Raw genomic sequence first — 15,179 nt, forward strand, 5'->3', positions numbered from 1 at the left:
CAACATAACCCCCCTCGCTTTAGTTTAGGCAACTAGAGAGCCAATTCATCTTAGCACAGATTACGGCAGATGAAACAAAATATAGTTACGTGGTAGATGCGTTAACGGAGAAGTCCAGGGCATTCTCGTTACACTCCCGGAAAGCGAACGATATGCTGCTATAAAGAATGCATTGATTATGTGATTGTCCCATTCTGAAGCTAAACTTATGGGTTACGCTGTATAGTTGATTGATTGTTTGGGAGGGTGAGAGGGGATTATGGGACTAAACGGCGAGGTTTCCAGTCCCATGCAGTATATGGCTATCCCGATCCGGCTGCATAGAGGATTTTAACGGTATGTCCCGGAGATTAGAACGCATTAGCGTGAACAGCAGATCGGATAGCGGAAATGTATCAGGCGACAAGCGTCGTGACGGTGACTATTGCACAGGATAACATGAACTCGGCGACTATATCGTCACTATAGTCTCAACTAGCTGAGCTTACAAGTGACCGTGCTACAAAAAGCGCACAAAAGGAGTCAAAATCGTTCGCCAGAGACACAGCACGTAAGAGATTGGTACCACAGAAAATTTGGTAAAGACGCACAGAAGTGTGTGCCACCATGTAAAGCGAATTGTGATGCCGATAAAGTAGCAGCTACAAGCACGTCCACCGGCAACACACACCATTTGTTTGCTACTGACCACAACAGTGGAGCGGTAATTTCAGTGTGCCTCACGACCAAGTTACCATGTCACAGCCGCAATGATTCTTGCGTGTGTGCTGCAAATGATACAAAGATTACGTCGTACGGACACGTCACTGTACTACTCAACCTCGGACTTCGGCGCACCTATGAGTGGCTGTTTACTGTGGCTATGTATCACACCCCTCGCTAGGAGAACTGGCATTGCACAATATAGCACCGTACCTACATGTGACGCAACAGCGAACATGACTGCACAAGGTAAGGTAACCCAACTGCTACCACGCCAGTCAGTGGTCTCTGAGAAAATGGAATATACTAAAAACCTAAACTCCACCCGAACAGGCCATGAAGTCCCAATGGTACTGACCAGCTGTCGTGTCATCCTCAGCCCACAGGCGTAACTGGATGAGGATATGGAAGGGCATGTGGTCAGCAAACTGTTCTCAGGGCCATATGCCAGTTTAAGAGACCAGAGCTGCTACTTCTCAATCAGGTAGCTCCTCAGTATGCCTCACAAGGGCGGAGTGCACCCGCCTGCCAACAGCGCTCAGCAGACCCGATGGTCACCCATCCAAGTGCTTAACTTGGGGTACCTGACGGGAACCGGTGTTGCCACTATGGCGAGGCTTTTAGCTCACATGAAATATACGCGACTACTAAAAAATTTCACAGATCATGAGGCAGTCAGTAACGTTTGCATCTGTCACACAGTTGACGTTTCATCATATCCCCACCACCCCAGGTCCGCCAACTTATGCACGCCCTTGACAATTATCTCCTAATAAATTACAAATTATCAAACAAAAGCTTTGTAGCACGTTAGGTCAAGGTATCTGCTGCTCTTCAAGTAGCAGCTGGGCAGCCTCCCCCCCCCCTCCCCCTTTTCATGTGGTACCCAAACAGATGAATGACTGGCGCCCCTGTGGTGATTACCGTCAGTTAAATGCAAGAACAATTCCGGACAGATATCCTGTGCCACATATAGAGGATTCTCTGCTGGGGTACAAGGTAAAACAATTTTTTCAACAATACATTTGGTCAGAGCACACTACCAAATTTTGGTCCAGAAGACACTCCCAAGACAGCTGTCACCAGTCACCATGCCGTTTGGTTTATTAGAGTTCACACAAATGCCATTCGCGCTCTGTAATCCAGCCCAGACGTTTCAGTGGTTCGTGAATGAGATAACGTGTGATCTAGAATTTTGTTACTTATTTACAGATGATGTGCTCATTATGTCTGCATCTGAAGAGGAATATATGCAGCATTTGACATGAAGTTGTTTGAATGTTAGCACACACAAGGACTAATAGTGAACCTATCAAAATGTATTTTTGGTGTCAAGGAATCCAGTTTCTTGGCTACACAATGGATGCATGTGGCATCCGACCATACCCATGTAGCCACAGCCGGTTACAATTCGGCAGTTGCGGCAGTATACCACCTATCAGAAGTTTTGGTCACATCACGCATTGATAATAGTACCATGGAATGTATTCCAGCAAAAAAAAAAAAGGGGGGGGGGGGAGAGAGAGAGAGAGAGAGAGAGAGAGAGAGAGAGAGAGAGAGCATTCTTTGGAAGACCACCATTTCAGTATCTTTACAGACCACAAGCCACTAACTTATGCCTTCAAAGTGAAACCAAATAAGGTATTTCCATGACAACTGAGGCATATTGACTACATTCGCCAATTTGTAACCAACATCATGTATGTGCAAGACAAACTTAATGTATCTGCTGACGCACTCTCTCGGATTGAAGCAATTGACATAACCGAGCATACATCACTGCACATTGAGGCCATAGCTGCCGCTATTAATTTTGATGCCATGGCACAGGCGAACAAGACGATGAGGAGCTGCATACATTGCTTGTGCAACAATCAGGTTTCCAACTATGAAGGGTTGACAATATTGGACACAAACACTTTGGCTGTTTGTTCTGCAGCAGTTTTGAGCTCAGACTATCTCTTCAATACACTGTCTAACACATCTTGGAGTCTGAGGAACCACGAATCCGACTAAACAGGGTTTCCTGTAGCCCAGCATGAACGTTAGCTGTAAACTGTATGTCTGACAATGTATGGCCTGTCAAAATACACTCCTGGAAATTGAAATAAGAACACCGTGAATTCATTGTCCCAGGAAGGGGAAACTTTATTGACACATTCCTGGGGTCAGATACATCACATGATCACACTGACAGAACCACAGGCACATAGACACAGGCAACAGAGCATGCACAATGTCGGCACTAGTACAGTGTATATCCACCTTTCGCAGCAATTCAGGCTGCTATTCTCCCATGGAGACGATCGTAGAGATGCTGGATGTAGTCCTGTGGAACGGCTTGCCACGCCATTTCCACCTGGCGCCTCAGTTGGACCAGCGTTCGTGCTGGACGTGCAGACAGCGTGAGACGACACTTCATCCAGTCCCAAACATGCTCAATGGGGGACAGATCCGGAGATCTTGCTGGCCAGGGTAGTTGACTTACACCTTCTAGAGCACGTTGGGTGGCACGGGATACATGCGGACGTGCATTGTCCTGTTGGAACAGCAAGTTCCCTTGCCGGTCTAGGAATGGTAGAACGTTGGGTTCGATGACGGTTTGGATGTACCGTGCACTATTCAGTGTCCCCTCGACGATCACCAGTGGTGTACGGCCAGTGTAGGAGATCGCTCCCCACACCATGATGCCGGGTGTTGGCCCTGTGTGCCTCGGTCGTATGCAGTCCTGATTGTGGCGCTCACCTGCACGGCGCCAAACACGCATACGACCATAATTGGCACCAAGGCAGAAGCGACTCTCATCGCTGAAGACGACACGTCTCCATTCGTCCCTCCATTCACGCCTGTCGCGACACCACTGGAGGCGGGCTGCACGATGTTGGGGCGTGAGCGGAAGACGGCCTAACGGTGTGCGGGACCGTAGCCCAGCTTCATGGAGACGATTGAGAATGGTCCTCGCCGATACCCCAGGAGCAACAGTGTCCCTAATTTGCTGGGAAGTGGCGGTGCGGTCCCCTACGGCACTGCATAGGATCCTACGGTCTTGGCGTGCATCCGTGCGTCGCTGCGGTCCGGTCCCAGGTCGATGGGCACGTGCACCTTCCGCCGACCACTGGCGACAACATCGATGTACTGTGGAGACCTCACGCCCCACGTGTTGAGCAATTCGGCGGTACGTCCACCCGGCCTCCCGCATGCCCACTATACGCCCTCGCTCAAAGTCCGTCAACTGCACATACGGTTCACGTCCACGCTGTCGCGGCATGCTACCAGTGTTAAAGACTGCGATGGAGCTCCGTATGCCACGGCAAACTGGCTGACACTGACGGCGGCGGTGCACAAATGCTGCGCAGCTAGCGCCATTCGACGGCCAACACCGCGGTTCCTGGTGTGTCCGCTGTGCCGTGCGTGTGATCATTGCTTGTACGGCCCTCTCGCAGTGTCCGGAGCAAGTATGGTGGGTCTGACACACCGGTGTCAATGTGTTCTTTTTTCCATTTCCAGGAGTGTACAAAATCACATGACAGGTAAAATATGCTTTCACAGCTGGAAATGTCACAATTAATAAAATTTGTGAGCTGTTATGCTATGGTCGAATGGATTTCAACTTAAAATCAAATGTTTCATCCCTGTCCACTGAGGATATTTTCAAGAGGGATCATAGCTTCTCTGAATGTTGGATTGTGGATCAAAATTCAGGGAAGCTTCGATCCCCCTTGAAAATGCACTCCGCAGATGGGGGTCAAAACATTGGGTTTTAAGGTGAAATCCATTTGAACATGGCATAATAGCCCAGAACGTTTTATTAATTGTGAAAATATATTTAAAAACAAAGATGATGTGACTTACCAAATGAAAGTGCTGGCAGGTCGACAGACACACAAACAAACACAAACATACACACAAAATTCAAGCTTTCGCAACCAACGGTTGCCTCGTCAGGAAAGAGGGAAGGAGAAGGAAAGACAAAAGGATATGGGTTTTAAGGGAGAGGGTAAGGAGTCATTCCAATCCCGGGACCGGAAAGACTTACCTTAGGGGGAAAAAAGGACAGGTATACACTCGCGCACACACACACATATCCATCCACACATACACAGACACAAGCAGCTTCAAAATGTCTGCTTGTGTCTGTGTATGTGTGGATGGATGTGTGTGTGTGTGTGTGTGTGTGCAAGTGTATACCTGTCCTTTTTTCCCCCTAAGGTAAGTCTTTCTGCTCCCGGGATTGGAATGACTCCTTACCCTCTCCCTTAAAACCCATATCCTTTTGTCTTTCCTTCTCCTTCCCTCTTTCCTGACGAGGCAACCGTTGGTTGCGAAAGCTTGAATTTTGTGTGTATGTTTGTGTGTCTGTCGACCTGCCAGCACTTTCATTTGGTAAGTCACATCATCTTTGTTTTTAAATATATTTTTCCTTCGTGGAATGTTTCCTTCTATTATAACCATCTTATTAATTGTGAATAATCACAAGACATGTCAAGGCACCGCTAGGTACATTTATACTGCCTGACCAGCAATTTGAACCCATCCATGTAGATATTGTGGGCCCACTATCAATTTCCAATGGCTGCACTTACTGCCTTAAGATTGTGAGCAGATATTAGAGATGGCCAGAAGCATTACCTATGGCAGACATCACTGTGGAGACTGTAAAAAACGTTTTTCAGAGGATAGTCTGCATATTTTGGTATACCATTGAGAATAATGACAGATCAAGGATGTCAATTTGAGGCATACCTCTTCAAAGCCCTTCCCACATTGTTAGATGTCAAGTGAATAAGGACTATCACTTATCATCCTGCAGCGAAAGGTATGGTGGAACACATACACCGACAATTGTAATTGGCCCTTAGATGTCACTCAGCAGACAAGTGGATACAAACTCTACAGATTGTTTTAGAAGGATTAGAAACAGTTTTCAAGTGTAACCTCCAAGCCACAATGGCAGAGTTAGTATATGGCCAAATATTGTGTCTTTCTGGAGATTTCATCCAAGATATAGGAGTTGAAATCATTGCAGCATCAGACTTTGCTATCAAGTTGAGATCCCACCTACATTAGTTTCACTCAATTGCAGCCTCAGGACAAACTGGACGCCACACATTTGTCTTTGCAGATGTAGCCACTTGTTCACATGTGCTATTATGGAATGACACAGTCTGAGACTGCTGCAAGCCCCACATGAAGGTCCAGTAATTAGTTGAGGTGACAATAATTTCAAGATGAAGATCTGTGGCATACCTATAATGATTGCGCTTGACCATATCAGATTGGTATTTCAAGATCCACAGCCAACAGAAAAAGAACTGGCATTGAGAAACATGAAGAAGGGAAAGGCAGGAACTAAAGGTCCTCCCGCATGTCAAGCAGCAGAGGAGCCTCGATGAACATCGGATGCTGCCACAAGGAAACATCAGCAGGTGCTACCACCCCGCAGCTAGAACAACACACGAACCCCAAAGAGAAGCCCCTGGGCTTCAAGAAAAGCTGTGATCATGCAATATAGATGATGTGTGAAATTTAAAAGAAGTATCACTGTTGCTGGGGAGGGGTAAAGACTCAGTATAGTGACTCCCACTGTATACATTCCATGGTACAGTGGTGTAGATTGTTCGAGAGTTCCATGGGTTCATGATGCAGTGTGTTTATTAATTGCTTTTGATTATATAGTTATTCCTTGTTTTGTCTAGTTGACACTGAATGTCATGCAAACCATATACTTCTGAGTAATTAATTTGTGTATGGAAATTAATCTGTTCGTTGTTTAACCACATGTTTGTCATGAACAACAGGTAAACTGAACAATGGTTGTTATAACATTTAATGTGAGAATTATGTAAGCAATATTGTTTATTTATGAGCCTTTTTCTGAAAATTTAACAAAATTTGACATTATTTGTATCATCTGGAGATGTTTGTTTGCTAAAATAGTGAAAATGTTTCTTTTATTTTCAGACACAGTCAAAGTTATCTTTACAGGTAGCAGGATTCAACCATTTCGACTGTCCATCTTAGGATCCAGTTGCTGTACCAGGGTGACAATGCATGGTTGTATGCAGGAGCTGGATCTAAGGATGACTGTTTGAGCTGGTCAAAACTGGTCATCTCTAAAGATAATTGTCAGTCTGCTGGAAAATAAATGAAATATTTAAAAGAGTTTGTGAATAGTAATAATGTCTGTCATATTAACTAATGTACTTCAACTTTAATAGCATTTTCCACCCGCTGGTTCGGCGCAGGCTAATATTTTTTCACAACAGCTTTCTTGACTACACATTTTTGTCTAGTGACTTTTAGTTCAGAGTTAATGTCCACAATATAGCCTGTAAATTCATTTTGAGTGGTGTAATCTGTTTAATAGTTCATTCATTCAAATTAAAGGATATATCACTGTAAACAGTATTTATAAATATTAGTGTGGTCAAAGGACATAGAAAAATCTTGTATCTGTGTTATTGTGTTTGATTGGCTTCATGCAAATACTGCCTTGTGTTTTAACGCTTAAATTTTATTTTTAATTGAACCTAGTGTTCAGCAGGATTCTCCTTCATTACTAACATACTTCCACCACTTCACAGATATTATGGACAAAGTAGCTGAGAGGCTGCTGGGACCATTCAACATTGAGATGGTAGTGGAGCCTATTGACATAAAAATCTCGGAAGCTATCATGAATTTCCAGGAAAATGGGCATGAAATATCACAAAGGGTAATTTTGTAATTGGATTTTTTAAAGTTTTTTGTTTGTTCTTAAAGCAGTTAGTGTTCTAAAAAGTAATCAGTTCTTGTTAATGTATTTCCTCTGATGAAAATATATTCTGAAGCTGACTGTTTCATTTTAATGTCATCATTTTAATGTCATCATATTAATGTCATCTTATTAATGGCCATTGGAAAGATTACACCTTAATGTAATTTTTTTCCTTCATTATGTTGCAGTTTAAAAAAATGTTCTCTTCATTTTTAGGTATTCAGTGGTTGTGGAAAACCATTATTGGGAAGACGAAGGAGGCGTGATGCTTCTGAACTTAGTTTTGATACTTTCAACATGGGTGCAGACAGTGATAACCTAGATGACAATGATGATGATGGTGGAAGTGGTAGTGCAAAATTGACAAAACTTATCAAAGATATCAAGTCAAGGGTGGGTAGTGGCAAAACAAATTGCCTGAATCATTGTGCATTCATTCAAAAGCCTAGAATGTCTACAGTTTATTACTAATCAATCATTAAATCCAGGAATTTCATAAAATGTTTTTAACATGCATGTTTAAAATGTTGCAGTTTCATGAATTAATGCAATAAAGAATTTAATTAGATTGATGCTGCAACATATAGGCCTTTCTACAATTACTTTTGCCTTTATTACATTGTACGACAGAAATTCACAAATGTTATATTCTTATGAGAATAAATTTTGTCATGTTGCACAAAAATAATTTCTGAAATTTAAAAAATGGAAAACAGAACTAAAGTATTCATTTCATGATGTTGGGTTGCATGAAGCTTAATTTTGGTTAATGGATTATTGTGTATAGTAACTATAGAACTGTCAGCAGACTTAGCATTATCAGCAGATAATTTTCTTTAGAAATGTTGTACTAGGGAAAATAACATACAATCCTAAGGAATAAAATACAATTTTCAGTAATTTTGTCAGCTACGAAATTTATAGTGGTGAAATGTCTAAGCAAAGTCTACAGAAACTTCATTTGTGATACTCAATGGGTGAACTGTCCACAACTAAAATAACAAACTTGTTTCAATAAAAGAATGGTGAGGAATTTCCAGGATGGCAAGGGGCAAAATGGTCAGCAACTAAGCAAAATTTCATCAGCAAACAAACTAATTACAAGGACAACCGGACAGAAACACACAGTAATCCAGCTTAGAAACTATTATACTTATTGTGCCACCCATCGTACACTGAAGAGACAAAGAAACTGGCACACCTTCCTGATTCCATGTACAGCCCCCAAGTACGCAGAAGTGCTGCAACACAACATGGCATGGACTTGCCTCACGTCTGAAGTAGTGCTAGAGAGAATTGAGAGTATGAATCCTGCAGGGCTGTCCATAAAACTGTATGATTACAAGGCAATGGAGATCTCTTCTGAATAGAATGTTGCAAGGCATCCCAGATATGCTCAGTAATGTTCATGTCTGGGAAGTTTGGTGGTCAGATGAAAAGTTTAAACACAGAAGAGTGGTCCTGGAGCCACTGCAGGAATTCTGGATGTGTGAGATGTCACATTGTCCTGCTGGTTCTATCCAAGTCCACTGGAATGCATAATGGACATGAATGGATGCAGGTTATTGGATAGGATGCTTATGTACATGTCACCTGTCAGTTGTATCTAGATGTATAAGGGGTCCCATATCACACCAACTGCACACACGCCACATCATTACAGAGCCTCCAACAGCTTGAACAGTCTCCTGCTGACATGCAGGATCTGTGGATTCACGAGGTTGTCTCCATACCCGTACACATCCATCCGTTAGATACAATCTGAAATTAGACTCGTCTGACCAGGCAACATGTTTCCAGTCTTAAACAGTTCAGAGTTTGTGTTGACAGGCCCAAGCGAGGCGTAAAGCTTTGTGTTGTGCAGTCATCAAGGGTACGTGAATGGGTCTTCGGCTCCAAAAGCCCATATTGATGATGTCTCGTTGAATGGTTCGCACACTGACACTTGTTGATCGCCCAGCATTGAAATGTGCAGCAATTTGCAAAGGGGTTGCACTTTTGTCACATTCAACCATTTTCTTCAGTCATTGTTGGTCCTGTACTTGCAGGATATTTTTCCAGCTGCAGTGATGTTGGAGATTTGATGTTTTACTAGTTTCCTGATATTCATGGTACACTCATGAAATGGTTGTTGGGAAAATCCCCACTTCATTGCTACCTTGGAGATGCTGTGTCCCATCGGTCTATGGCCAACTGTAACACCCCATTCAGACTCACTTAAATCTTGTTGACCTGCCATTGTAGCAGCAGTAACCAGTCTAACAAATGCACCAGACACTTGTCGTCTCATATAGGCATTGCCAGCTGCAACGCCATGTTCTGCCCGTTTACATATCTCCGAATGTGAATACACGTGCCTGTACTAGTTTTTTTGGCACTTCAGTGTATATTGCTACATGATGACTTGTGTATGATCTGAGCAATCATCTATCACAGCTTCAAATTTTCTCTGTCTCTGAATTTATTTTAACCCCTTGGAATGGTCATATGATACTAACCTTAGTTTTGATAGCCTGTCTCTCACAAGTAGTTAAAGTCATTGCATGCAAATATACTTGTGAGCAAGTACAGCTTATTTGTATGTAAACTACATCCAGACTTTGAAAACATTTTGAAGGCCTTTCCTCAATTAATGTTGAGTATACAATGTTGGAAGACATTCCTAGGCTCCTCAGTGAAACTAATTTTGGGATTTTGTAAGTAAATTTTTTAACATCTAACAGTTGATACAGTTTGACTTTTGTGTAACACTCTCAGTTGAGTTCACACCTATAACCGTTTTTTGGCACTTTCTCTGTATACGTTACATGTTGCCTTTTAATCAGTGTAAGCTTTTTCTTTTCTTTAGGAATAAAAGAGCCCAAATAATTGTTTTATTTATTAATCAATGATGCACTAACAATTTACAGAGGAAAAATACACAAGCTTAGACTAGAATGTTGAAACTGTGTGTGAAACTTTTTGTGTTTCATTATTTTGTTTTGGGTTAGTTTATCAATAACAAGATTATTTGGAGGTTTTTCAAGGCCAATTGTTTTCCTTTTGGTGGAGGTAAATAACATTGGAAGAGAAATTTAACATGAATATGTGTGTTCTCCTGTTACTTCAAACATATTTTATTTTGGTAGTTAACATTCTGACAGAAAGAAGATTAATTTAGGTTACGTTGTCACTGATGTCATTATCCTCACTACCAGAGTTTACATTATGTGTGTGCTTATGGTACTAGTGAGATTCTTCATTTTTTTGTGCAAAATAAAACATTTTCTATCATGAGGTTTTTATTACTTATGTCTTTTTTAAGGTACAAGATACAAAAATGTTCTGGTCACATTTACCATACCAAATATGCAACAATGATGCTGTAGCTGCTAGTCCTGCCAAGGAAGACAGCTGTTGGAATGGAGCAATGAAAGCCAGGTACATATTCTTTACTTTTCATAATATTTTGCAGATCATTAGTCCAGAACAACATCAGTACAAACAAATATAAATGTAAATAGTTGACTGAGGCTATAATCTAATAACAATGTATTAGAATCCAACACTCATTCACACTCAAATGGAGGAAATAGTACAGAGAGATCAGGAAATGATTGTCGCCACCAGAAAAGCCTGTATGTGGAAACAGTTATACATACTAGCTGAATACCCTGGCTTCACCTTGTTATTTATGTACTTCACCTTTACATGCCTCTTCCCAACTTGTCCTCTATCCACTTGCCTCCTCACATACTTTACGTCTTCCACCTCATACCGTCTCACTCTTCCAGCTGTACTGTCATACCTGCATCATTTTTCGTAAGCCAACTATCCCCCTTCATCATTCGTGTGCCAACATTTCCCTCTCCCCCCCCCCCCCCCCCCCCGTTTCCCACCCACTCCACTCACATCCATATCATCATCCTCCTCCTCCTCCTCCTCCTCCTCCTCATCCTCTCCTCCCCCCCCCCTCTCCTCCTGCTGTCCATCACCTCCTCTATCTCTCTCAACTGTCACCAAGCTGTGCTCATCCACATACGTGCACAGCTGTGCCAATTCACATGTGTAAAACAGGTTGATAAAGTGGGCAAATACTACTCCAACACAATGCCTGTCGTGCAGGATAGCCTACATGTCGGGACTTCAAAACAAATTCCTGCCCCTGACATGTAGGCTGCCCTGCAGAGGACAGTGATAAGGCATGGTGATGCTATCCCCAAAGAGCACAACTGTTATGCAGTGCCACTTATAAAGGAGCAGCTGAAAAACAATTTTTTTGCCTGTATCTCGGCTCCTGTCAGAGCTAGGAGATTATGAACCCCACAGTTCTGATACTCGTGAAGTTTCCTGATCGTGTGCCAACATTGGTTGAAATTGATCCAGAGGTTCGGAAGGAGATCCTGGTCAGACATATGTACATATATGTATTTCTGTACATGAATACAGTTTGTTATGTAACTGGGTAAATAACAAAATGTACTCACCAAGCAGCAGGAGGAAACACACACAAAGGTAAAGAAATGCACTAGTTTTAGTAATCAACAGCTCCTCCTCCTGGCAGGAGGGTTAAAAGGGAAGGACAGCAGATCAAGGAAGAGAACTGGTGAGGTTTCTGAAATGAGGAGAATGATAGAAAAGTTGTCCAAACCCCAAGTTACAACAGACTCCCAGACAGGATGAGAACGAAAGACTGATTGTTGGGCACTGCACTGGATGACATTTGAAAACCTGAGCTCAAAAGTGAAATATAGGGTAATAAGCAACACAGAGATTACTGACAAAACGATGTGCAAGAGTTAGAGTGCAAACTGCATTATTTGTGATACGGTGGGGTGTGGGGGAAAAATAGACAGGTCAGAAAATAGGAGATACAGAAATCTGAAAGTGAATAAAGAAAGGAATAGTTAATGAGAATAAATCCTGAGACTGAGAAAACTAAAGAAAATAGTTAATGTAAATTAAGGCCAGGTGGGTTCTGAGAAGCAAGAACATGTTACATTGCCAGTCCCCACCTGCAAACTTGTGAGAAACCAGTGTCTGGTGGAAGAATCCAAATAACATGTGTGGTGAAACAGTCATCAAGGTCACAACTGTAATGTTGTTGAGCATGCTGTGCAACAGGGTACTGTGTGTTCCAATATATACCCTCTATATACATCGATTTGTCTTAACTGGGAACTTGGTGGTAGTCACACCAATGTAGAAGGCAATATAACAGTGTTGACATAAAAGCTGGTACATGATATGTGTCATTTCAGAGGTGGCTCTGCCTTTGGTAATATATGTTTTGCCAGTTACAGGGCTGGTGTAGGTGGTGGTGGGAGGGTACATAAGGCATGTCTTCCAGTGAGATGGTCACAGGGGTAGGAGACCCAGGGTAGCCAAATGGGTGCAGAAAGAGCATAGGATCCAACCAGGAGTTTGCAGAGATTGAAGGGGGGGGGGGGGGGGGAGAGACAAAAAGCTATTCTAGGTGTGGTGAGCGTAAGTCAGATAGAATGGACCTCATTTTAGGGCATGTTTTATGAAGTGAAACTAGCCATTTAATACATTCAAGGCCAGGATAATACTGAATGATTAGAGATGTAACCGTACTATGTGTTTTTGGAGGAATCAATAGTACTAGGATTGGATGCGGTGACTCAGGAAATCTTCTTTTGAGCTAAGCCGATAGTCATTATGTTCAGTAAAGGCCGGGGTGAGATTGGTAGTGTATTGCTGTAGAGTGCCTGCGTCTGAATAAATGTGTTTGCCTTGAATGCCATGGCCGTATAGAAGGAAACATTTCATATGAAAGGATGGGATTTGTTAAAACATAAGTACTGTTGTTTTGTTAGTAGGTTTAATGTGGACATAAGTTCATGGCTGACCCTCAATGAGGACGATGTCACAATTGAGGAAAGTGGCATGATATTTGAAAAAGAACCATGTTAAGTGTAACTGGGAGAATGTTTTCACTTCATCAGACTTCTCTCCTCCTACAAAGTACTGCAGTTATCTTACCCTCATGTTTCCTTGGATGGTTATCATTCACCAAGCCAACTTTAAATTGCAACAACTGGCCAGACTTCACCTTAAAAAGCTGTCCTACCTTCTAATAAACTACCTCGGTAGTAGTGTTTCCCTCCCTGCCCCTCTCTAGCTCCCTAAACAGCCATATCATCAACCACCTCTCCTCTCCTCTCCTACAAATGGAGTTTGGCCAACCTTCTTAAGAGCTACATCATTCACCACTGCCTCCCAGAGCAATAACAACTTATTATCGCAATAACTACCCACAACAATACTGTGTTCTCAACATCTCATCTGAGGGACTTTCCTCTCCTGAGTTAACTGTATTGTTGAAGTTTCTCACTTTGAACTGTAAGCCTGCATTTGATCATGCTCTTTTGGTCAAGGACCTACAGTCCTTTACACATTGAGTGTCAACTAGAAATATCACTTTGCCACCCAAACCCAAAACCTTTCCAACAGAAAATCTGATATTGAACCCTGTTTTGAACAGTTCCACCCACAATCTCCTCTTGATCCATCTCCACTACCTCAAGATCACCCTTTGCAGGCCTTCCAAGAATTCCTAACATCCAGCATCATTTCACAACCCTTTCTCATGTCCCTGTAACCTGACCCTAACATGTCCTATTCAGAACTTCAAGCTCTTTGTTCCATAAAAACTGATGACTCAATCATCATCCCCCCAGCGAACAGGGATCTACCACTGTTCAACTTGATGGATGGGAAACTCGGGCCTCTCACAAGGACTAACACCTCGATCCATAGAACTTCTTACCCCACCCAAACCATGCACTCCCACCTTTTACCTGCACCCTAAGATCCACAAACATCATCACCCAGGCTATCATGTAGTTTCTAGCTTCAAAGCACCCACCAAATGTATATCTGTCTCAGCTGATCAAAACTTGCAACCTGTAGCACAAAACCTTCCCTCCTATATTAAAGACAACAACCATTTCCTAGATCGTTTGAAATCTCTGCCTGTCCCATTCCCATTGTATACCTTGCTAATCACCACTGTCGCCAACTTTCTGTATACCAACATCCCCTGTGTACACGGTCTATCTGCTACTGAACATTAACTCAATCAGCACCCAACTGAATCCTAACCTATGAGGATCTTCCTGCTCATCTAAACCACCTTTGTACTTCCCATGAACTACATTACCTTTGAGGGGCAGACAAACAAACAGGTCAGGGGCATGGCCATGGGAACCAGGATCGCTCCTTCCTATGCCAACCTTTTGATGGGTCAACTGGAGGGGACTTTCCTGGGATCCATAAGTCTTCAACTCTTGGTTTGGTTTAGACGCATTGAGGACATCTTTCCCATATGTAATCACGGTGAGGCTGACCTGTTAAAATTTTGGGAATTTCTAAACACATCTCTCAGTTAAATTTCACATGGTCCTATTCTGAATCCCATGCCACTTTACTTGGCATTGACCTCATCCTCACAAAGAGTCAGCTACACACTTTTGTTGACATGAAACATAGTAACATACTAACAAGACAACAGTACTTGCATATTAACGGTACTTGCATATTAACGGTACTTGCATATTAACGGTACTTGCATATTAACGGTACTTGCATATTAACGGTACTTGCATATTAACGGTACTTGCATATTAACGGTACTTGCATATTAACGGTACTTGCATATTAACGGTACTTGCATATTAACGGTACTTGCATATTAACGGTTACCCATCCTTTCCAT

The 15,179-nt window shown here is 42.5% G+C and overlaps 1 protein-coding gene across 1 annotated transcript in view; it reads left to right on the forward strand.

Moving 5' to 3' along the window:
- The window catches only part of LOC126155336 (glypican-6), a 95,682-nt gene that overhangs the window by 59,682 nt on the left and 20,821 nt on the right, over window positions 1-15,179 (forward strand). Inside the window, exons 7-9 of the mRNA XM_049916221.1 lie at window positions 7,287-7,417; window positions 7,676-7,852; window positions 10,764-10,879. Of these exons, the coding sequence (XP_049772178.1) occupies window positions 7,287-7,417; window positions 7,676-7,852; window positions 10,764-10,879 (424 nt within the window). The remainder of the gene's footprint in view (window positions 1-7,286; window positions 7,418-7,675; window positions 7,853-10,763; window positions 10,880-15,179) is intronic.

The sequence above is a fragment of the Schistocerca cancellata genome, chromosome 2 (assembly GCF_023864275.1).
Source record: "Schistocerca cancellata isolate TAMUIC-IGC-003103 chromosome 2, iqSchCanc2.1, whole genome shotgun sequence".
NCBI lineage: Eukaryota > Metazoa > Arthropoda > Insecta > Orthoptera > Acrididae > Schistocerca > Schistocerca cancellata.